General features: G+C 36.4%; 3 protein-coding genes across 11 annotated transcripts in view; 2 read left to right on the plus strand and 1 right to left on the minus strand.

The window, feature by feature from the left end:
- Positions 1 to 1601: 1601 nt before the first annotated feature.
- ids (iduronate 2-sulfatase) lies at positions 1602 to 17371 on the minus strand. Of its 3 annotated transcripts, XM_051859649.1 has the most exons (8): positions 9484 to 10636; positions 9198 to 9375; positions 8898 to 8986; positions 7427 to 7627; positions 7169 to 7339; positions 6917 to 7043; positions 5236 to 5409; positions 1602 to 2484 (listed from the first exon to the last, which is right to left on the minus strand). In XM_051859649.1, exons 1-8 carry the CDS (start codon positions 9697 to 9699, stop codon positions 1958 to 1960), a joined length of 1683 nt encoding a protein of 560 aa, XP_051715609.1. In that variant the 5' UTR covers positions 9700 to 10636; the 3' UTR covers positions 1602 to 1957. The 3 variants fall into 3 exon arrangements, with proteins under 3 accessions (XP_051715609.1, XP_051715611.1, XP_051715610.1); XM_051859651.1 differs by lacking the exons at positions 8898 to 8986; positions 9198 to 9375; positions 9484 to 10636 and adding an exon at positions 16744 to 17371; XM_051859650.1 differs by lacking the exons at positions 8898 to 8986; positions 9484 to 10636 and having other exon boundaries at positions 9198 to 9377.
- Positions 12685 to 18315, plus strand: LOC127494075 (lysozyme g). 5 transcript variants are annotated; one of them, XM_051859671.1, is made up of 5 exons: positions 12685 to 12913; positions 13398 to 13481; positions 13575 to 13771; positions 14367 to 14505; positions 14702 to 14934. In XM_051859671.1, the coding sequence occupies exons 1-5, from the start codon at positions 12910 to 12912 to the stop codon at positions 14833 to 14835; spliced, it is 558 nt and encodes a 185-aa protein (XP_051715631.1). In that variant the 5' UTR covers positions 12685 to 12909; the 3' UTR covers positions 14836 to 14934. The 5 variants fall into 5 exon arrangements, with proteins under 5 accessions (XP_051715631.1, XP_051715632.1, XP_051715629.1 ...); XM_051859672.1 differs by lacking the exon at positions 14702 to 14934 and adding an exon at positions 17975 to 18315 and having other exon boundaries at positions 12687 to 12913; XM_051859670.1 differs by lacking the exons at positions 12685 to 12913; positions 13398 to 13481; positions 13575 to 13771; positions 14367 to 14505; positions 14702 to 14934 and adding exons at positions 16144 to 16302; positions 16444 to 16527; positions 17380 to 17576; positions 17765 to 17903; positions 17975 to 18315.
- Positions 18316 to 18417: 102 nt separating this feature from the next.
- zgc:66433 (uncharacterized protein LOC321250 homolog) overlaps positions 18418 to 22031 on the plus strand; it is a 49820-nt gene continuing 46206 nt past the window's right edge. The window contains exon 1 of one of the 3 annotated variants that reach the window (XM_051859646.1): positions 18418 to 18555. Coding sequence is in view for 1 of the 3 variants with exons in the window: in XM_051859644.1 (XP_051715604.1) it covers positions 18718 to 18734 (17 nt within the window). In the remaining 2 variants the exon portion in view is untranslated. The other 2 variants (XM_051859642.1, XM_051859644.1) reach the window with 2 other exon arrangements.

Here is a 22031-nt window from a genome sequence, read left to right on the forward strand (position 1 = left end):
AGACAAACACAATCGGAGATATAGGCCTATGTAAAAACATTTAAAGGCAAAAAAAAAAAAAAATGCATTCATCCATCATAAAAGCAATCCATACGCCTCCAGGGGATTAATAAAGGCCTTCTGAAGCGAAGCGATGTTTTTTTTTTTTGTAAGAAAAATATTCATATTTAAAACTTTATTAACTACAATAACTAGCGTCCGGCAGATGGTCGTACACATCAATTTGCTGCAGAACAGTAACCTCTGACCCGACGCATGACACACTAGGCGTTTCTCAATGTCAAGGATACTTCCTTGGCAGGACTGGTCCTTCCAAGTCACTTCCTTCAGAGGCTAGGCGAGGCTCCTCTTTAGCATTCAGAGAACACGTAAATGGAACAGACTAGCAAGTGCACGTCATTGCATCATTACGTCAGTGAAAAGGCAACCGAGCTAACAATTGTTAAATGACAGTCCGGTTCAGTTAGCCATCAATAACGTAATTTGTATTTGTATAATTTATAATATCAATATGGTAGTAATTTGTGCTGGCATTTAACGTTAAACTTTATTTATCTGACATATTTACTACAGTTATAACAAATGTTTGGTAACGTAAATATACTTACATTTGAAAGCATATTGCCCGCTAACGTCCGACATTTTTTTAAAATTTTTTGAACAAGATCGCAAAGCTGCGCGCATAGGATTGTGGGTGATTTGAGAGCGCGAAGAGCGCGAAGGCTACATATATGCATCCTTTCCTGTATATGGGATAATTTTCGAACGAAGGACTCAGTCCTTGTTTGAAATTACGAGGATCCTCGACATTGGAACAGTCCTTCGACGGATGTCGATGACGTAGCATCCTCGAAATTCTGGCTTCCGAAGATCCTTCCTTGACATTGAGAAACGCCTAATGATGAACGCGGAAGCTCAGAGGAGAGATCAAAACAAAACACCGGTCATGTATTAGAAATATAAAACGATCATTTTTAAAGAGAAATGTTGGAGGATTTCGAAATAACAGAAGAGGAGCTTGAGTTTGTTGCCCAGCCATATTTGTTTAAACCATGAGAGGCGTCTAAGCTTACGCTACTCCTAAATCCTGCGTCATATATCGCGTCAGAGGATTACTCATTTGGCGCAAGTCAACTTGCGCTGTACACGTATGGTCATCCACCGGAAGCCATTATTTGAAGTTATAAAGTTTTAAAAATTGATATTTTTCTTACAAAAATGCATCGCTTCGCTTCAAAAGGCCTTTATTAACTCCCTGGAGCCTTATAGATTATTTTTTATAATGCATGGATGCATTATTTTGGGCTTCAAAATCTGGCCTCCCCTTCACAACCATTATAAACCTTGGAGGACTAAGGATATTTTTAAATATATCTCCGATTGTGTTCATCTGAAAGAAGATAGTCATATACACCTAGAATGGCTTGAGGATGAGTAAATCATGGGATAATTTTCATTTTTGGGTGAACTATCCCTTTAATGCCAAAATATGACAAATCCGACTGTATATGCAAAACAGGTACTATAATGCTGTTAAAGGTCATTTTTGTAACATACTGTACATTTGTATTTGGATGAACATCACAAAAACATGTCCTGGGCATATTTCAAGACCTTTATTATTTTTTGAGCACATTTTTTTTAGTGCAAAATACAATTTACTGCAATACATTTTCATTTAAATCAGAATAAATTAATAGCAGTAACAAATTGCTTTACCATTTTTATAATAAATTATATTTTCACATTACAGTGATGAGAATGAGAAGTTATTAGCATTACGATAATGAGAATTGGTGAGAGGAGTACTTATTATCACAGTATGTCAGAAAGCATTTCCCTAAAATAGGCTTCATTTTCTTTAAGCAAAATGTAACTTCTTAATTCTGCCTTTCAGTTTTTGATGAATGTCCAGACAGGTTTTGTAATAAATTTTCCCTTTAATGACAAACTAGAATCACATAATCCCTTTTGATTTCAAACCATTGCTGAGATACAGTAAATGATGCTTTAAACTCTCTGTCCATGACGGAAGCATGCCAAGCTTATGCAATACTGTGGCGTGGTCAAATTCATCAAACACGTTATTGTCCTCTCCCGGGTCTTCAGCCAGGAGGTACATTTCTCCCGCGTGGATGTCTGTCATGTTAGGCTGACAGTGGAGTGGGTCAAAGCCCACCCATAAGGTGTACCGGTAGTCAGTGGAGCGAATCGAGTAGCCCATAATGCGGATATCGGCGAGGTCGGGCAGGTCAGAGTTCTCCTGGATGGAGTCTGAGGGCCGAGGGTACTGGCTGAATGAGTAGGCTTCTCTGTTAAGGTCTCTTTCTGGGTTGCGGATGAGATAGGCCAGGCTTGAGCCCTCGGTGCACAGCTCAATCTTAAAGGATGGCAAGGGGCAGCGCCGCAGAGGACGCAGTCCAGCCAGGTTCGACAGCGTGGGGAAAACATCCACCAGCTCCACCACACTCTCAACTCCTTGACCTGTGAGATGCAAAGAAGGACAAAGGCCTGATGTAAAAACTATGATGGAAATGCTCACAATGAGATACAGCTGCATAGCATTATTCTGTTAAGATTATGAGAACCAATAATGCTTCTACACTGAAGAAAATTTGGTGTAGAAACAATTTTTACTCAGAAATTGCTGCTTAAATTTCACAAATAATTATAAAGAAGAGGCAAGTAACTCACTGAATTAAATGTGAAATTCATAAGTAGAAGCACTGAAACAAAATTTTCTTGTAAAATGTACTCCAATAATCTTTATTTACAAAATCTTTTTTACAGTATAAGCCACAATGGTTAGCATCATATTCAGTGTAGACACTTATAATGCCATATTTTTTTCCCCAAACATATACTTTTGTGTTTTTTAACTACATCACACTAGTTGTAAACAGGGCTTTAGTTTGGCTGGCTAATCGATTTTTCAAAAACTTGCTATTCTATAGAGCATAACAGTGAACACCCACACAGCCACCTTACTTCCAAAAGTATTTTTTCCCCATTCATTTTTACCATGAACATATTCAGCCAGTTTCAAAACAAAAAACTGTGTACTTAATGTCTTGTATGAGGGAATGAACTACCTGTCCCACAAAGCATTGCAATGTAATTCAATCTGAAATTATGGTACAAAATAAAGTGATGTGTATGAAATCAATGACTTATAAGCACTTATTATAAGCATAAAATACAACATATTTGAAGTTTAAATTGACAAGCGGAAACATTAGTAAATCGCGTTGCGTGATTCATTTAAATACTCTCCTCCCATAAATTTTGCGACTGAAAGGAAAACTCCTACAAATGCATGTGCAATAAGGTCAGCTGCAAAAACAACTCTGTCCACGCCTATTCAGTGCTAATTTTGCACTGCGTGTCTTTAGTAAATCCCGACAGTAGTTTTTTAACGGCAAAATAGGGTTTGTGCTGGCGCAAGCTGTTAGTAAATTTGGCCCTAATTGCGTTACTTAGTTACTTTTGATGGAAAGTAATGTGTTACATTGCTTTTGTGTTACTTTTTTCACCTGGGCTGAGCTTGCTTGTTTGTTATTTAATAGCAAAAAAAACAAAAGTTCTATTTTTTGCATATGTAAAGGCTCTTTCACACCAAAAGTGAAATGAATAAGCCTCAGGCTGAAGTACAGTACATTCAAATTCACACCTGTACAGTAGAGGGTGCAGCTCAAACAAACCTTTCAGCTGGGCTGCCATTCTGGATCGCAGAAGAATAGGACACAGGAGAAGAAAGTTTAGTCATTTTTGCTTATTCGTATGGTTGAATTGGATCGTCGAAGGTCAGCAGGTTAATAAAGTGAGATTAAATACATAAAGTATATTTTTGTTATTTAACATTTAATTAATGCAGGTTTGCGTAATATTCTCAGTTTGAATTTCACTGTTTTTATTCATTTTGAGGAATCTGTTTTTATGCTCACATTTAGTCTAGAACTACTACAATAACCATCATGTTTACACAACGCACACAACACCTCAATTTACTCACGATTTCTCTTTCAACATGGGGACAGAAGAGGTGTCAGTCAATAAATGGGAAAACACCTTGCCTTACATATTTAAAAAGGTAACTCAAATATTTTGTTGTAAATTTTAAAATGCATTACTTTACTGGTTACTTGGAAAAAGTAATCTGATTACTTAACTCACATTATAATGCCTTACCCCAATATGCTGATTTGCTGCTCAAGAAGTATTTCCTATAATTATCAATGTCCTGTTTCTAACAGTCACTCTTCTGACTGGTGAATCACTGGAAATTGTGCAATTAACAGAATTATAATAAAGCTGAAATCACAATGACGGTATATACTTTCATATAAACTAGAGTTGTCAAAACTACCAACTTCGGTACTGAAATTTTAAAAGATGTGACGCTTTGAGTGCTGATGAGCGGATTTGTAAACACCTCTGATTGGCCATTGTGTTGACGCACTCATCAGATATGTCTGTGATTGGCTACAATGATCAGTGCTTCAAAAACATTGTAAATAAACATCAATGATGTTCTTCACCGAGCGCTTACACAGATACACACGGGAGCATTTGAAAGCTCTAATATAATTAAATAGCTAAAGGGCTCATAGCATGCCTGTCTTTAAACTTTATACATCATTGCTAAAACATTTCCATATGGAATAAATTAATATTGTTGTTGTTGTTTTACTTATGGAACCCAAGTGCTGCCATAACATACACCATACAATTACAAATAAATGCATGAAATCCTCACACTGAATTTAGCCACTATTCTCTTAGGTGAAAGGCCCCAGCTCTGAAATTTCCATGAAATTTACTGACACGGTTACTGAATATAGCGCAGTTCATTAGAACAACAACGAGCAACAATACAGAGCCTACTGTGAGAGCAATAACTCTCAGGACATATTAGCTTCTCTATGCTGTGGCATTATCATTACAGTCATTACTCCAGCTGCTTATGCTGGGTGTTTTCTAAAGATTGCCACAAATGTGCACTTGAGAGCTGAAAGGGAGAACCACCACCAGATGCATGTGCTCACAGTACACTCTCAGTAAAACCTTTGCACTGCACACAAGCAAAAATAAGAATCAAAGCTCTAAATGGGCCGGTACTTTAGCCATAACATCGTTTCCAGAAAGTTGATATCACACGCTTGAGTGACTTCGGTTGGAGTCTAGTGAAGGATCCTGCGGTCTTTGCGTGTTGACAGCTGCTTTGAGTAACATTACCTTTGCCAAACTGCTCCCGTGTGCCCTGAAACACGTCGATGAAGGGGAACGTCTTCTCCCCAGGCCGAGAGAAAGGTGAGGTCACACCTGGCTTGTACACGATCAATGGCACTCGGGTGGCCACATCAAAGTTGCTGTATTTGGCCCACTCACCATGTTCTCCTAATGACCAACCTGAGAGAAAGAGAGAGAGAGAGAGTTAACCGTGAGAAAACTACTCAGAGTCACACAGAATGATCAGTTCAAACGTTCTTTGCTGGCAGTTTCTCTAATATAAGGCATAACATAATTGTGGCCTAATGAGTGAACTTTGAATTAACGTAGCAAATAGAGCGCAGAATTGTAATTTGAATTTAAGAAACTCATAAGTCAAATTTCAAGAAATTGTTTTAATAACATGTTATAATTTCTAGAAACATTAGATATTGAAATAGCGCCAATAATATAAAATATGTATTTAATTTATTTGGTAACACTTTACAATAAGGTTTCGTGTGTTAAAATTTGTTAACTTAATTAGTTAACATGAACTAAGAATGAAAAATACTTCTTTTGTGACCTGAAATAAAGTGATGTTAACTGAAATAAATAAAAGATAAAATAACTTAAACTTATTCTATTTCAGCTAGCTGCCAACACAACATTTCTCATTTCCATTTAGTTTAACTTGATGTACTAAAAATATAAAACACAGCAAAATTACTAAAACTTTAACTGAAATTAAAATGGAAATATAAACATGTAATCCAATTCAAAATATTAATCAAAACTATAATAGTATCTCAATGATACTAAATTAACAGCTTCATGTTGTCCATGCTGAATTTCTCTTGCTGTCATTTCAATTCCAATCCAGCATTTTGGGCCAATTTAAAGAGACAGTTCACCCAAAAATGAAAATTCTGTCATCATTGACTCCCCCTCAAGTTGTTCCAAACCTGTATACATTTCTTTGTTCTGCTTTTCACAAATAAAGATATTTGGAAAAATGTTTGTAACCAAGCAGATCTCGCCCTCCCATTGACTACCGTAGTAGGAAAAAAAATATTATGGTAATCAAGGGGGGCGAGATCTGCTTGGTTACAAACATTCTTCCAAATATCTTCCCAAGCAGATCTCGCCCCCCACTGACTAACATAGTTAGGGAAAAAATACTATGGTAGTCAATGGGGGGCGAGATCTGCTCGGTTACAGACATTCTTCCATATATTTTTCTTTGTGTTCAGCAGAACAAAGAAATTTATACAGATTAGGAACAACTTGAGGCCGAGTAAATGATGACAGGATTTTCATTTTTGGGTGAACTATCCCTTTAATACAAATTCACTATTCATTAAAAATTATCTTATTAATATATTTACAATTTTGCACTTGCACAACCCTGTGTAAGAGCTACTTAACGCACTGCATGAATGTTTACATTATGACGAGAAAAAACACACGTCAGCCATATGACAATCTAAACCGACAATTCAAAAAGCAATTTATGCTAAATGAAACAAAAACGTGACAGCATAATTTCTGAAAAGAACTTTATAGGATGTGAATTCAGAATAATATGGAAGGCCACAGAACAGACTGTAAATCTGAGCATTAATATAAACCAAATGCATCAATACTGCCACCTAATGGATGAACTATCTAATAACAGGCTGAATTGACAGAACTTTCTTCAACAAACCGTGATCGGAGCTAAACACCACTATAGTGTTCTTGGCGAGGCCGAAATCATCAAGGGCTTGCAGAATTTTTCCCACCTGAGCATCCACATATGACACTGAGGCAAAGTAGTGCTGTCGGATCTGCAGCTAAAAGATGAGAGGGAAAAAACATCATGTTTGATTCTACAAGAACTGACACAGGCCTCAAATTAGCCATAACAAACCAAATGTAAATGATACACTGGTACAAAATCTCTTTTTCTGCATGGTACCTGAAAGTCTTTAGGAATGGGGCCATAAGGAAAGCTCAGATTTAACGCCTGAACATCTTCCCTCTTGCGAATGTCAGTCCAGGGGTTGTAGGCCACATCAGGAAGTTTCTTAGGAACATCTGGGTCTGGAGCCAGCGTCATACTCTCAATAGGATAGAGCTTTAGGTACTCCTATAAAAATGCAATATTTCCCAGATTTACTGACTTAACAGCTGCTCATACAGTATGTCATATGCTTCACTAAAAACAAACACATACCCGTGGGATCCTGAAAGGAATATGAGGCTTATAGAAGCCAACAGCCAGGAAGAATGGATTCTGTGCGTCCTTCACAGAGTCCAGTAGTCGTACGGCCTCTGCTGTATTCTCCATGTCAGGAAGGGTTCCTAAAGGCATCTCGGACACATCCACGGGACACAGTAAATTACTGTGCAGTGTGCCGTCTTTATCTTTGCAAACCTAACAGATGAATATGAGATTTAAATAAAAAGGTAATTGCGACTTTTTATCTCACAATTCTGACTTTATTTTTAAAAAATCAGAATTGTGAGATATAGACTCGGAATTGTGAGGTGAAAACAAGTGAGAATTTCAAGTTGTTATTTCTCACAATTCTGAGTTTTCTCACAATTCTAACTTTCTTTCTATAGTGAGATATAAACTTGCAATTGTGCGTGGAGAAAAAATCAAAGTCAGAACTGTGAGATTTTTCATTTTTTATTCTGTGGTAGAAACAAGCTTTCATAGGACAAAAAAAAAAATTGTACTTTCCGCATGTAATTTAATTTTGTCCTTTTCTTATGAAGCTAACAAGTCGAATCATGCTCACATGAACTTTTCAATGAGAAACTAAGTATTCCATTTTTTTAACCATATTAAATGTTATATGTGGATAATTTTTTGATATGAAATATTTTACTTTGAATGTGATCCACGCTTTAACTTAAAGGTATAGTTCACCCAAAAATGAAAATTCTATCATTTACTCACCCTCATGTTGTTCCAAACCTGTATGAACTTCTTTCTTCTGTTGAACATAAAAGAAGATATTTTGAAAAATGTTGGTAACCAAACAGTTAATGGGCCCAATTGACTTCCAGGACCAATCAACTGTTTGGTTCCCCATATTCTTTTGTGTTCAGCACAAAAAAGAATTTTATACAGGTTTGGAACAACTAGAAGGTAAGTAAATAATGAAAGAATTTTAATTTTTGGGTGAACTATCCCTTTAAGTATAATGTCCAACAGCATTTTTAACTTTTTTTTCATTATTATTACATTCATTATTTTACTTTTTTCATACATTGTATCTAAAGAAGCTCTCAAAAGATTATATGACAGATTAACCAGCAGGTGTCAGAATTGTATAAAAGTGAGAGAGATCAGAGATTACAGAGTGGTTTAACAATGGTTTTATAATGGTGAAAGGATGACTTAAAATTATTTAAGTTGTTAAATTATTATTATTATTATCATCATAAGACCATTTACCTTAATTAAAAAAAAATTGCAAATAATTTTTCCTCTCAATAGTTTTTATTTATTTTTTTTAGAACATATAGTTCTTGACACTTCAAATAAATCGAGTTGAATTAATTTACCTGTATTTTATATATATATATATATATATATATATATATATATAAAAATAAGAGCAGGACAGCATAGGTTTGAAAGCACAGACATTGAGGAAGTGCGTACACATATCCACACTAACTCACACACTGACCTTCCTCTTTTCATATTTAAAAGAGGGTGGATGATACGGCGGTACAGACCAGCTGTACGGGTAATCATCCGAGTGGTTGGAGGCAATGCCTTGAGGACAAGCACGTAAAAGAGAAACATTATTAGTTTAAACATCAAACCAGACCGTTAAAACATGAAAGGGTTATAGGGCAAATCTCATAAAAAAGAAATTCCAAAATGAAAAGAAAAAAAAAAGTTATATTTGGCATAACGAAATCTAGTTTTCAGGAGTTTGTGCATTGTGACATCATGCATACAGTACATCATGTGGTCAAGTTACCAGGATGAAAGACTTTGCCCACTGAAAAGGTTCTGTATCCATTAGACTTGAAGTATTGAGGGAGTGTAGTGTAGTTTCCTGCATGAACCCTCCAATATGAGTTGAAATCATACAGCTTTGTGGTGTCTGGTCTTCGACTTGTTAGGAAAGACACCCTACTAGGTCCACAAACAGCTTGCTTTAAAAGAACATAATAGCAATGTGCACCTGTTACTTAAATGTACTCTACTAATAAAGCTTTATATCATGCATTTTTATGTTTTTCATGACCAATATTACAACATACCTGTGCATAGGCGTTATAAAACACTGTGCTCACAGATGCAAGCTGATCAATGTTTGGTGATTTGACCACTGGATCAGAGTAGCAACCTAAAGTTGGTCTTAAATCATCAGCAATTAAGTACAAAATGTTGAACTGTTTGCTGTCTATTCCAAAAACATCTTGCTCCAAAACGTGTAAAATCAAAACAAACAACCACATCGGAGTATTTACAAACATTATGTTAATATATAGGCCTATATATATAATAACACGATATAGTTTAAATTCAATAATATCGCATCTGCATCTTTATTTTATGTTGTAACATGTCCAGCTACTTCCAGTGTTTTGCTTCCTGGTTTTCATAGACTGGCTGTGATGAATAGACAGAGCGACACGCGTCATAATCTGAAAACCACGCCCACCGAGGGGAAAACAATCCAACCGTCTCCATTGACTTTGTATTGCGTGAGGCTGCCTCCTTGTCATTTCCGACTTAGAGCAAAAAACAGAACAATGTCTAAAAGCTGCTATGTGACAAGGTGTACAGAAAACAAGCTAAAAAACCCAGAAGTTTTTATCAGCTGTCGACCCAAAAAAAACGAGCACAGAGCGCAACATGTCATATTACTATGAGAACTACGCCCACTGGAGTATAAAGTAATCAGCGTAGTCAATTAATTAATTCTCTTGTACTTTGTTCCCACCCTTCTGAATTATGTTGCATTGATAAGGAGTTATCACAAACTAAGACTGTTTAGTTGTGCTATCTTGCAATCAATATATAGTAAATTTAAGTTAAAGTGTCGCTGATGTAACCGGTTAAACTTGAAGTGGCGATGAGGTCTTAAAATGTATGGGAAAAGTCTTAAAAAGGTCTTAAATTTAACTCCACGATTCCTGTATATACCCTGAATATATAAAACTGACATTTGGATATTTGACTTAACAGTGACAAAATGTTTACTGCACACGTAGGCTTACTGAGGCATACTGAGTGTCAGGATCCCAAAATTTACCCATTCTTCCTGCTGATGCTTCACGTCTTATTGCCTGTATCCACTTTTGTCTCCTTAAAGGCTGGCTTTTACGGTTCGGTAGGTTATAAAAACTTAGTTCTGTTTTTTTTTTTTTTTTCAGCTTGTTTTCTGTACACCTTGTCACACCGCAGCTTTAAGCCATTGTTATGTTTTTTGTTATAAGTCAGAAATAACAAGGAGACAGACTCACGCAATACAAAGTCAATGGAGACGGTTGGATTGTTTTCCCCCCGGTGTGGGCGTGGCCTAAATGCGCTCTGTCACTTGTTACGAGATTTTCGGTTTCTGAGATTTTAGGTTTCCGAAGTTTCCCAGTCATGCGCGCTTGCACATGCAACTGAGAATTTTAGTTCACATTGTATCTCAGCACATTAGTGGATTATTCCATAAAGGTAACTATATTCTCAGCGTCGCGGCGGACTTGTAAACTACAGTTGTTTACTTCTCTTCCTTTTTACCTTGCGATGTAACAACTAATAAATGTGTCTGTGGACATAATATTTTTGTAACCTATAGGCTACTGATGTCATGATACATTTGTTAGCTTACCTGTACATTCTCTGGTTTTCCAGTTGGTGACAAATGCTGAAAATGTTTCTGAAACTATATTGTCTTTTTATGGTTTCCGTTTATAGCCTATATATATTAAAGAAAGACATACTGACACCACAAGGTTTCATTTTTCAATTGCACAGTAAACCAAGCATCCCGGAACACCTGATTTCATATAACAGAAAATATAAATAGCCTAAATAAAATATTGTTAAATACATGCAGCTGCCATTTCAATGATGTATTGCTTTGTTCTTCTGTTACCTCACCTTATGAAGATTTAAAACTGGGTCATCCCTATGGAAATGAAAGAAATGTCCAAAATCAGTGGCCTAATAAAGATTTTTGCAACCTTTTGTTATGCGTTCTTTTGACCATATGTCACTTGTGTACCTGGATATACAATAAGATCACTGATATAGATAGACAATTTATTGCATGTTCTTCATGGGGCTTTAATTATGGGCACCTTTGAACTCATGAAATTTTGGGGGGAAAAAAAGAGTAAATAAAAAAAAAGATGCGATTACGGCCTTGATTTGCTTTTGATTATTGGATGCTTGGTATAACGTGATGGAGTGAACATATGATATTGTGTGAGTCTGTGAGACAGTAATGAATGACATTTTGTTTTTATACAAAAAGATGGGCCATGGACTTGCCAACAACAAATGTTAGCAGTCCCTTAAAATATGACATAAGAAAAGCTATTCTCAGATCAAAAAAGAACATTTTTAGTCTTAAAGATTTTGACATTTTTTCCACTCTTTGAATTTTAATGATATATTTTTTTTATATTTATTTAAAACTGTTTTTTATAACAACAGCAAAACATTATCTTTTTACATACAGTGTATGTAATATTATTCAATCACTGGAATCAATGTAGATTTTGTTTTTTTTTTGTTTTTTTAAGAAATTAATTCCACAAGGATTATTTTTATTCAACAAATAGATTTTTTTTTTTTAAAAAAGACATTACAAATGTTACAAAAGATTTCTATTTTTTAATACTGTTCTTGAAACTTTATGTTCTGTGAATCCTAAAATTAGAGAGTGTCTCACAGTTTCCACTTTCATTCAGCAGCACAACTGTTTTCAGCCCTGATATTAGTAGGAAATGTTTCTTGAGCATCAAATCAGCACACTAGAATGATTTCTGAAGGATCATGTGACACTAAAGACTGGAGTAACAGGAATAAACAGCCATTTAAAATATATTAAAATAGAAAACAAAATCACAATATTACTGTTTTGCTTGTTTTTGATCAAATAAATGCAGCTTTGGTGAGCCTAAACAAAGAACTTTATTAAACTTTTGAACAGCAATATATCATAGCCTATATATCAAAATGAACAAGAATTTAAGAACAGTACCAGAATAGATATTAGTCCACAGACACATTTATACAGGTTTATTTCAGTTGTTACAGGCAGTGATGTAGTTAATGATAACAACTAATAAAACAACACACGGCTGGCTGGGCTGAGCGTCGGTTTCAACCAGTTGAGATCACGGTCATTTGACTGCTTTAATTGAGATAAACCCATCTAAAACGCCAACTATGCAAAAGAATAGAATCATAATATTATATTCATAATAATAAAATTGTGTATTTCCGTGCAGCAAGAGTGATAGGGAGCGCGTTACACTCTGCCAGCCACCAGCCCACCACTGACAGACCTGCAAGAATCAGACTGGTAGTGGCAGCTGCCACCAGTTAAAGATTAAATCCCCACTCTTTCCGTTTTGCCCGCCCCACTTTAATGGAAAAACCGAGAAACAGAAAGAGAAACCGTTCAACTACGATCACAAGTCGAGAACATTCTTACTTGACAACAGCTTCGAGTCATCATGGGTAAGATGAACAGTATTCGATATTAAATAATACCTTACATAGCCTAATATGATACCAGTATCCACCTTATTCCTGATTAGCCTACTGCGTTTCGAATTATGGCGCACTTCCGATTTGGGGAACTTCCATTTAAAAAGACGGAAACGAATCGTTTCAAATCATAAGGTTGCTCTACAAATAAACTTATACGTCAGTTTGACTGAATGAGCTGTCAATTTTTCTTTCATGTTTTATTTTCAGACATCATGAGAATAACGTAACGTTTGGTATTTTAACGTAACGTGTAATGTTATAACAAGAATATCTATGGCAAGAGCTCTTTCAGTCGCTGCTTTCTATCTATGATTATTTTCTTTTGTCCCTTTGCATACCGCCGTAATAGTATGAAGGTGGATAGCCTATAGTAATGAATGTTCTGTTTGTAAATCATCAATTATTTATTGACTTTTTAAAGGCCCTCATACGATACTTATGTATTTTCTAGCGTGCATTTATGGAGACGTCATGAAAATAGACACCACGGGGGCATCAGATTCGACAGCAAAACAGGACAACTTAACCGTAAAGGGTATGACTGCTTAACTGGTTTGTCCAGTAACCAAACTTATATATATGCACTACATTGCATTTTAATATTAACAATGATTTATTCTTTTCAAAGGTGTTGAAGCCTCCAGAAAACTAGCTGAGCATGATCTGGCCCGGATGGAGAAATACAAGAGTATAATCATTAAAGTTGGAAGAGCAAAGCAGATGGACCCGGCTGTGATTGCTGCCATCATATCCAGAGAGTCCAGAGCCGGAGCCGCTCTGATAGATGGGTGGGGCGACCATGGCTATGCCTTTGGCATCATGCAGGTTGGTTAGAGGAATAAATCTAGTCTATCTGAAAAAAATAAAAAATGAAATAACCCCAGGACAGGGAGATCTTAATATGAGGGATATACGGTATGCAAGTGCACATAAGATGACATTTAGGGTGTTTAAACTAAATCTGAAAAATAAATGGACATACTAATCAGAGATAATACATATGCAAAGCATTAAGAAAGCATTAATGTTATATATTGTTTTACGTTGTATAAAATAATAATGCATTCTTTGGCCTTTTTGTAGACCAAAGATGTTAGGATAGTTGGGAGGGATTGGGAAATTACACAATATAAATCAACTGCATGAATGCAACTTGTCAAAGCGTGTACATAGTTTGTCAGGCCATGTCTCCACCTAATGAACAAATCTGAAGACTTGTGTTACATAAAAAGATGTAGTTCTTTTTTTTTTTTTTTTTCAATTATTGTGTCAACTTGATTTTCCCAACTTCCCTTTTCAGTTCCCCTGCAGTGCTTCCTTAATAGTCACAAGTTGATCCAACATATTAATCTGTAACATAATTAGGTGTTCTCATCATTACTGATGTTTTTTTGGGGGTTTTTTTTTTTCTTCTTTTCAGATTGACAAACGCTATCACACTCCAGTAGGTGCATGCGACAGTGAGCAGCATATCACACAAGGAACTGAGATACTCATTGGCTTCATTAAAGAAATTAAAGCAAAGTTTCCCCAGTGGACTCAAGAGCAATGCTTTAAAGGTAGGGTTATAGTATAGTCAGAGACCATAAATTAACTCTTTCTGTTTTTAAGATTTTTATAGATTTATTGATTGATTAATTGGATTAGAAGATTTCACAAAGTTTATAGAAGTAATATTACCTTTTCAGAGCATAAATGTAAATAGTATGTGATCACCTAGTTTGATTCATGTTTCATTTGTAATGTCTGTTCCAGGGGGGATATCAGCCTACAACGCAGGTCCGGGGAACGTCCGTACATACGAGCGCATGGACGTGGGAACTGCAGCCGGCGATTACTCCAATGATGTTGTGGCCCGAGCCCAGTGGTACAAAAGCAAGGGTTACTGAAGAACAGCTGTTACAATGTTTATTTATTCTAACCATTATACACTGTTCTGTGCTGTTTTGTCATTTTGAGATGAAATAAAACTCATTTATTTACTCAAATCATGTGTCTTGGCTTGGGTTCTTGGCTCGTAATCTTGGCTCGTAATCATAGGGGAACCACTTTTGGTGCTATGTAGCACCATATCTTTAAAGGTGCTCTACAGCACCTTTGTCAAATGGTGCTATGTAGAACCCATAAGAGGTGCCATATCACAATTTATTTCTTCAACAAAAATGGTGCTAAACAGCCAACAGTGGTTCTTTGGCTCGTAAAGAACCTTTAAAGGGGCCTAACAGGTTCTTTGTACGGCAGTGGTGCTATATAGCACCTTAACCACCCCAAAGAACCAGTGAAGAACAACTGAAGCACCAAGATTTGGTGCTTTACAGCACTTAAAGTGGTTCCCCTATGATTATGAGCCAAAGAACCACTTTTAGTGCTATGAACCTTTTTTTTTTTTAGAGTGTACATGGGCAAAAGTATCTTTAAAGCACGAAACCCATCAGATTTGGAAGGATAGGTCCCATGATTCATTTACGATCTGAATACATAAGAGCTCCTGAATTAAATCATATATAGTTTATACTTAAAGCTGTCTATTTTTATGTTTATTTATTATTTATTGTTAGAAAATACTATATACATAATTGCAATATTATACAATATAAACATTCAGACCCATACAGACATGTTACAAAATGTTTGTAATGGAGTTGCCTCATATAAATAAGTAGAAAATAAATACATCAAATAAAATATTAGGAGAGGGGAAAAAAGAGTTTATGCAATATTTAGTTTGACCTCCTGAGGTTGACAATGGTTTTCTCAAGTTCAATCACCTAACCTCACTGATACTTTGCTTAAAAAAAAAAAAATAAATAAATAAAAAAAATCATAAATAATAAATCTTGGAAAGTGCTAGAGGACGGCTACCAAATTTGATACATTTCTATTGGGGCCTATAACTAAAAAATCCATTTCATCAAGGAAGATAAAATTTGGCATGCTTTAATACTGGTACATGAGCTAATATTTCCAGAAAAAAAAAACTTTTCCCACAACCTTTTATTTCTCTTCACTTCATTCTCCTGCCTGCACCAGCAAAGTTAGGGATTCCACTTGTCAAGTGGCTAAACCTTTTTGAGATGTGTTAAGCCTCCACCTGATAAAATGATTCACTGTGTTTGGGTGTGCTCTAATGATAAGACTGATTAAAAAAAAAAAAGTTTTTTTTAATTTTGCAACATTCACAGTTGCAAATTTTGCAACCTTGCATTTCTCCACACCTCAGTGAAAGAACATCAGAAAAAAAAAGAGAAACCACTCCCTCTGTGGTCATATATAATCACATCCCGCAGCGATCTGATTTAGTGACAAAACTCATCAAACTCAGTGATTTGCTCTCACACAACAGTTCTAAGTCATGGGTAAGTTATTTTTATATGATATTGTCTGAATTATGAGGACATTTTTGTAACTGTGTAACATTGCATAAATGTGCTGCATATACATAATAATTGTTTAATGATTGAAAGGGCTTCAGGTGATATTTTCCATGGTGTTTCTAGCAAACATTTATGGAGACATCATGAAAATAGACACCACCGGTGCATCAGAGAAGACAGCAAAACAAGACAAATTAACCATAAAGGGTGAGAAGAATGCATACAACTCACATCTGACTTTTGCCAAATATACAGCTCTACATTACAGTTTATATTAACCAGGGGCGCAGGAGACATTGTTCTTCCGCGGTAGAAATCTCGTTCCGGGGGGAGAAATGGGAACGCGGGGGCACTTTCACTTTCGCGATCAAAGTGCACGCCACTGATAAGCATTGTAAATGCAGTATTACAGTATACACATACCAATTAAACGCGCAGGTCTGCTCTCGTGCGTCCTCCCCACTGCGTCGCTGGTCGAGGCAATAATCACTTTCGTTTCGCTTTCGGATATCTCTTTTATAGATGCCATCAATGCTTTTACCTTTTTATAGGTAATTACCGAAATCAAAACAGTCCATAAACTACATCCTCACGAAAACTCCAGTCAAGCCAGCTCGCGCGTCAGCCTGAGAGATCAGCCTCCTTACCTTAAAGTGTCAAATTTCTCGGTTTCTGAATGGACGGTTTGGCTTGATTGACAAACGCTAACGTTCGGGCATAATTTATATACCATCGACATGTCCTAAAACGTTAGCACGCTTTGATCGGTTGTTTGGAGATCGCGTGTTTCTCCGTTCGAGAGCGCATTTCCTGTTCACATCCGCGACAAAACAGTTGATTATTTACAAACGAAAGCTCACAGTGAAAACGTGAAAATGGTCTCATTTGAAAGAAAATATCCAAAGCTAAAAGATGATATAGTGTAACTGATTGAAGCAACCCTTATCAAAAGTGCGGGGGTCGATTTCTGTCTTTTCGAAACTGCGAGGGGTCCTGACCCCCCTGTCCCCCGTGTCAACGGGCGCGCCTGATATTAATATTGATTTAAACTTGTTATAGGGGTTGAAGCCTCCAAAAAACTGGCTGAGCATGATCTGGCCCGGATGGAGAAATACAAGAGTATAATCATTAAAGTTGGCAAAGCAAAGAAGATAGAGCCGGCTGTGATTGCTGCCATCATATCCAGAGAGTCCAGAGCCGGAGCTGCTCTGAAGGATGGGTGGGGCGACCATGGCAATGGCTTTGGCCTCATGCAGGTTAGATCTAGTCTGTTTTGAAATATAATAATAATATGAGTCTTATGATAACATTGAGCACTTAAACTAAATTAATTAAACTAAACCTGATTTCCCATGCAAAACATTTTGACATCAGCAAGGAAACAGGTGCAAATAATAAGCAGAGAATGTTAAAACATTTCTAATTGTTCTGGTGTTTCTTTCAGGTTGACAAACGCTATCACACTCCAGTAGGTGCATGGGACAGTGAGCAGCATATCACACAAGGAACTGAGATACTCATTGGCTTCATTAAAGAAATTAAAGCAAAGTTTCCCCAGTGGACTCAAGAGCAATGCTTTAAAGGTAAGCTATACTCTAAGAGATAAATAAACATAAATGCATTATAGCATATATTATATTAATGTCTGTTCCAGGGGGGATATCAGCCTACAATGCTGGTGTGAAGAACGTCCGTACATACGAGCACATGGACGTGGGCACCACAGGAGATGATTACGCCAATGATGTTGTGGCCCGAGCCCAGTGGTTCAATGGCAAGGGTTACTGAAGAACAGCAGTTATGAACCTGTAAAACCCTTATATTTGTGTAATGAGCACAACAATTCACCATGATAAGTCTTCATTTCAACATTAGTACATTAATTTGGTAGGCTATAAATTAGAATGCTAATAAAGGCTATATTTTAAGAGTTTGGGCTGTTTTCAAAACGAGTACATTTCCTGTAATGAAATAAAAGTCATTTATTTACTCAAATCATGTGTTTATTATTTACCACAACAGCATTATGAACAGTCTTTCTAAAGCCACACCTCATATTCTTGCTCCTGGAAGTAGCTGCAAACACAGCTTGGAATAGCTTGTTGTTCTCAACGACAGAGGGCGATATTGAGCCTCATCCTGAGCTCACACACAGCACTGTAGAATGTCATTCGTAAAAAATCTCTGTTTCGCTTGTTTAAGGATGACCAGATATCTCTAGGATTTCTTCGCTTCGTAAGTACATGTCTTCGTTAATGCAATAATAAGATAGGCCTAATTCGGTTTTAATGAGGCTTTCTGTCGGTTTTGAGCTCACTACGCTGGACAAAGCGGTTGTTTGGGAAGTTTGGGAAGCAAACATCTCCATCACTTTCCGCTAGTGCAGTGAATAATGTTATGAATAACTTTTTTTGGTGAGTTACAACCAGCGATTTGTTTATCTTCTTCAGTGGTTTATGATAGAATCGAATTATAAATAGTCTGTTGTAATGCCTGCTGTAAAACAGGATAACTTGCTCTAATAGCGCTAATAATGGTGCTCTAATAATTTAAATATTCAATGCAGCGAGCTGTCATAGTCTTGCGACGTTTTGACTTATTTCCTTTTTTTTTCTCAATAATTCCGATATTGTATCCTATGAGTAAGTTACCTTTTTAGTTAAACTTTTTTCACGCTAGTTTTTGGTTGTTGATGTTGTTTCCAAGTCATGTACAGTAGTCTTTGGTTACGAATTTTTAAAAACCTTTAGAGAGCCACAAAATTACGATCCAGTAAGCTATTTTTGATTGGTTTACATTTTTTGATTGGAGTATTTTCGTTTTTAGGGCTATATAAGAAATTCACATAATGGATAGTGTTTTTTAGACCTGTATCCATACAATCAATATTGCATGTAAATATATTTTTTTGATAAACTTTTCTCACACACACACACACACACACACACACACGTGTGTGTGTGTGTGTGTGTGTGTGTGTGTGTGTTGATTACTTACATAGTACAGACTCATCATCAACGTTCTTCTCCATATGCTCATCATCAGAATCATTATTAGTTTGGTCTCAGAATAATGTCTCTGATTTTATGTCAGGCTATGTGCAATTAGTATTCGGAGATGTTGACATAAAATTTCAAGCAGTTTCAGTTTAGAGTCCAGAGGTGTGACGTTGTAATTGATCATAAAATACTTAAATTGACTGTTTGCCAATTCGCCTATATTTTCATGTTGTTTTATGACCTCATATTAAAGGATTAGTTCACTTCAGAATTATAATTTCCTGATAATTTACTCACCTCCATGTCATCCAAGATGTTTATGTCTTTCTTTCTTGAGTCAAAAAGAAATTATGGTTTTTGAGGAAAACATTCCAGGATTTTTCTCCATATAGTGGACTTCAACGGCTACCAATGATTAAGTCACGCGTGACCTTTCCAACGTGATTACGTAATGCATGCCGCATCGCAGAGCAGTGCAAGATGAGCATTTGTGGTTAATAAAAAGTATATACATTTTTTTTTTTTTTTTTTTAGAAAATGACAGATTGTTTCGCTAGATAAGACCCTTATTCCTCGTCCTTTGAAGCTGCATTGAAACTGCAATTTGGACCTTCAACCCGTTGGTTGCCACTGGAGTCAACTACAGTGCCCTCCACTAATAGTGGCACCCTTGGTAAATATGAGCAAAGGTGGCTGTGAAAATAAATCTGCATTGTTTATCCTTTTGAGCTTTCATTCAAAAAAATTCACAAAATTCTAACCTTTCATTTAAGGAAAACATTTGAAGTGGGGGAAAAATCTCATTATGAAATAAATGTTTTTCTCTAGTTCACGTTAGCCACAATTATTGGCACCCAAATTTTGCAACGTCCTTTTCCCAAGATAACAGCTCTGAGTCTTCACCTGCCTGATGAGTTTGGAGAACACCTGACAAGAGATCAGAGACCATTCCTTCATGCAAAATCTCTCCAGATCCTTCACATTCCCAGCTCCATGTTGGTGCTTCTTCTCTTCAGTTCACGCCACTCATTTTCTTTAAGGTTCAGGTCAGGGGACCTGGACGGCCATGGCAGAAGCTTCATTTTGTGCTCAGTGACACATTTTTGTGTTGGTTTTGATGTTTGTTTTGGATCATTGTCCAATCACAGCCCATTATTGGATTTCTAGCAGAAGCAGTCAGGTTTTGATTTTTTATCTGTTGGTATTTGATAGAATCCATGATACCATGTATCTGAACAAGATGTCCACGACCTCCAGCAGAAAAATAGGCCCACAACATTAAAGATCTAGCAGTATATTTAACCGTGGGTATGGGGTACATTTTATCCATGTGTGCACCAAATCCATCTGGTGGGTTTGCTGCCAAAAAGCTCTTTTTTTAGTTTCATCTGACCATAGAAGACGGTCCCGTTTGAAGTTCCAGTCTTGTCTGACAACTGAATATGCTGGAGATTGTTTCTGGAATATGCGAGGAGGATTTTTCTTGAAACCCTCCCGAACAACTTGTGGGAATGTAGGTGCTGTTTGTTCATTTTTTTAGGCTTTCTGAGACTCAAGACTCAACTAATCTCTGCAATTCTTCAGCTGTGATCCTTGGAGAGTCTTTGGCCACTCAAACTTTCCTCCTCACCGTGCATTAGCACATGTCCTCTTCCAGGCAGATTTGTAACATCTTTAGTTGATTGGAACTTCTTAATTATTGCCCTGATGGTGGAAATGGGGATTTTCAATGCTTTAGCTATTTTTTTTTAACAGCCACTTTATATTTTGTGAAGCTCAACAATCTTTTGCTGCACATCAGAACTTTATTCTTTGGTTTTACTCATTGTGATGAATGATTAAGGGAATTTGGCCTTTGTGTTTCCTCAAAGTCAGAATTGCAAGTTGCAATTTTTTTTCTCTTGCAATTGCAAGTTTATATCTCATAATTTGGACTTTCTTTTCAGAATTGCATGTTATAAACTTTTGCAATTGTAAGAAATAAAGTCAGAATTGTGTGATTTATGCCCGGTTTCACAGACTAAAATGCATATTTGAGCTGTTTTAACTGAAAGCAACTTGCATATCTAAAAATATGTCAGTGCCATTTTTGTCTCAAGATGCACACCAGTAATGTGTTTTTCTAAGGCACGTTTATAAGCTACTTAAATGCCCTAATTGAACTAAGGCCTAATCCTGGCTTAATCTAAGCCTTGTCTGTGAAACTGGGCCATAAACTCGCAATTCTGACTTTGTTTCTTGCAATTGCGAGTTTATATCTATAAATTCTATAAAATCAGAATTGTGAGATAAAGTCGCAGTTACATATTTTTTTTTTACTTATTCCGTGGCGGAAACAAGCTTCCATTATAATCTGACCAAAAAATTGATTGAATTTGTTACCTTGTTGAAAACGAGATGATGCATCACACAACATCTGTATAGTAATTGACACTCATTAACTTTCTCTGTATTTCATACAATTGTGTAAGCAGGCAAATAGCTGAACTGTACTTTTATAAGTTAATTAAACCCCTCCAAGCATGTGTTAAGAGAGCCTGTTGTCCTGTAAAGAATCTTTTCATAATGAGTCACATTAATAGTCCTGTTGTGTCTGCAAAGAAACTTTAGAAAGAAAAGCATTGTAAAACCCAGGGCGCAATTATTTCATTATTATCATCTCATTAAACTGTTAAGATACTCCATTTGGAAGCCTCCCTCCAAAAACGCCAC

Source organism: Ctenopharyngodon idella, chromosome 14, assembly GCF_019924925.1.
Source record: "Ctenopharyngodon idella isolate HZGC_01 chromosome 14, HZGC01, whole genome shotgun sequence".
In the NCBI taxonomy this organism is placed as follows: domain Eukaryota; kingdom Metazoa; phylum Chordata; class Actinopteri; order Cypriniformes; family Xenocyprididae; genus Ctenopharyngodon; species Ctenopharyngodon idella.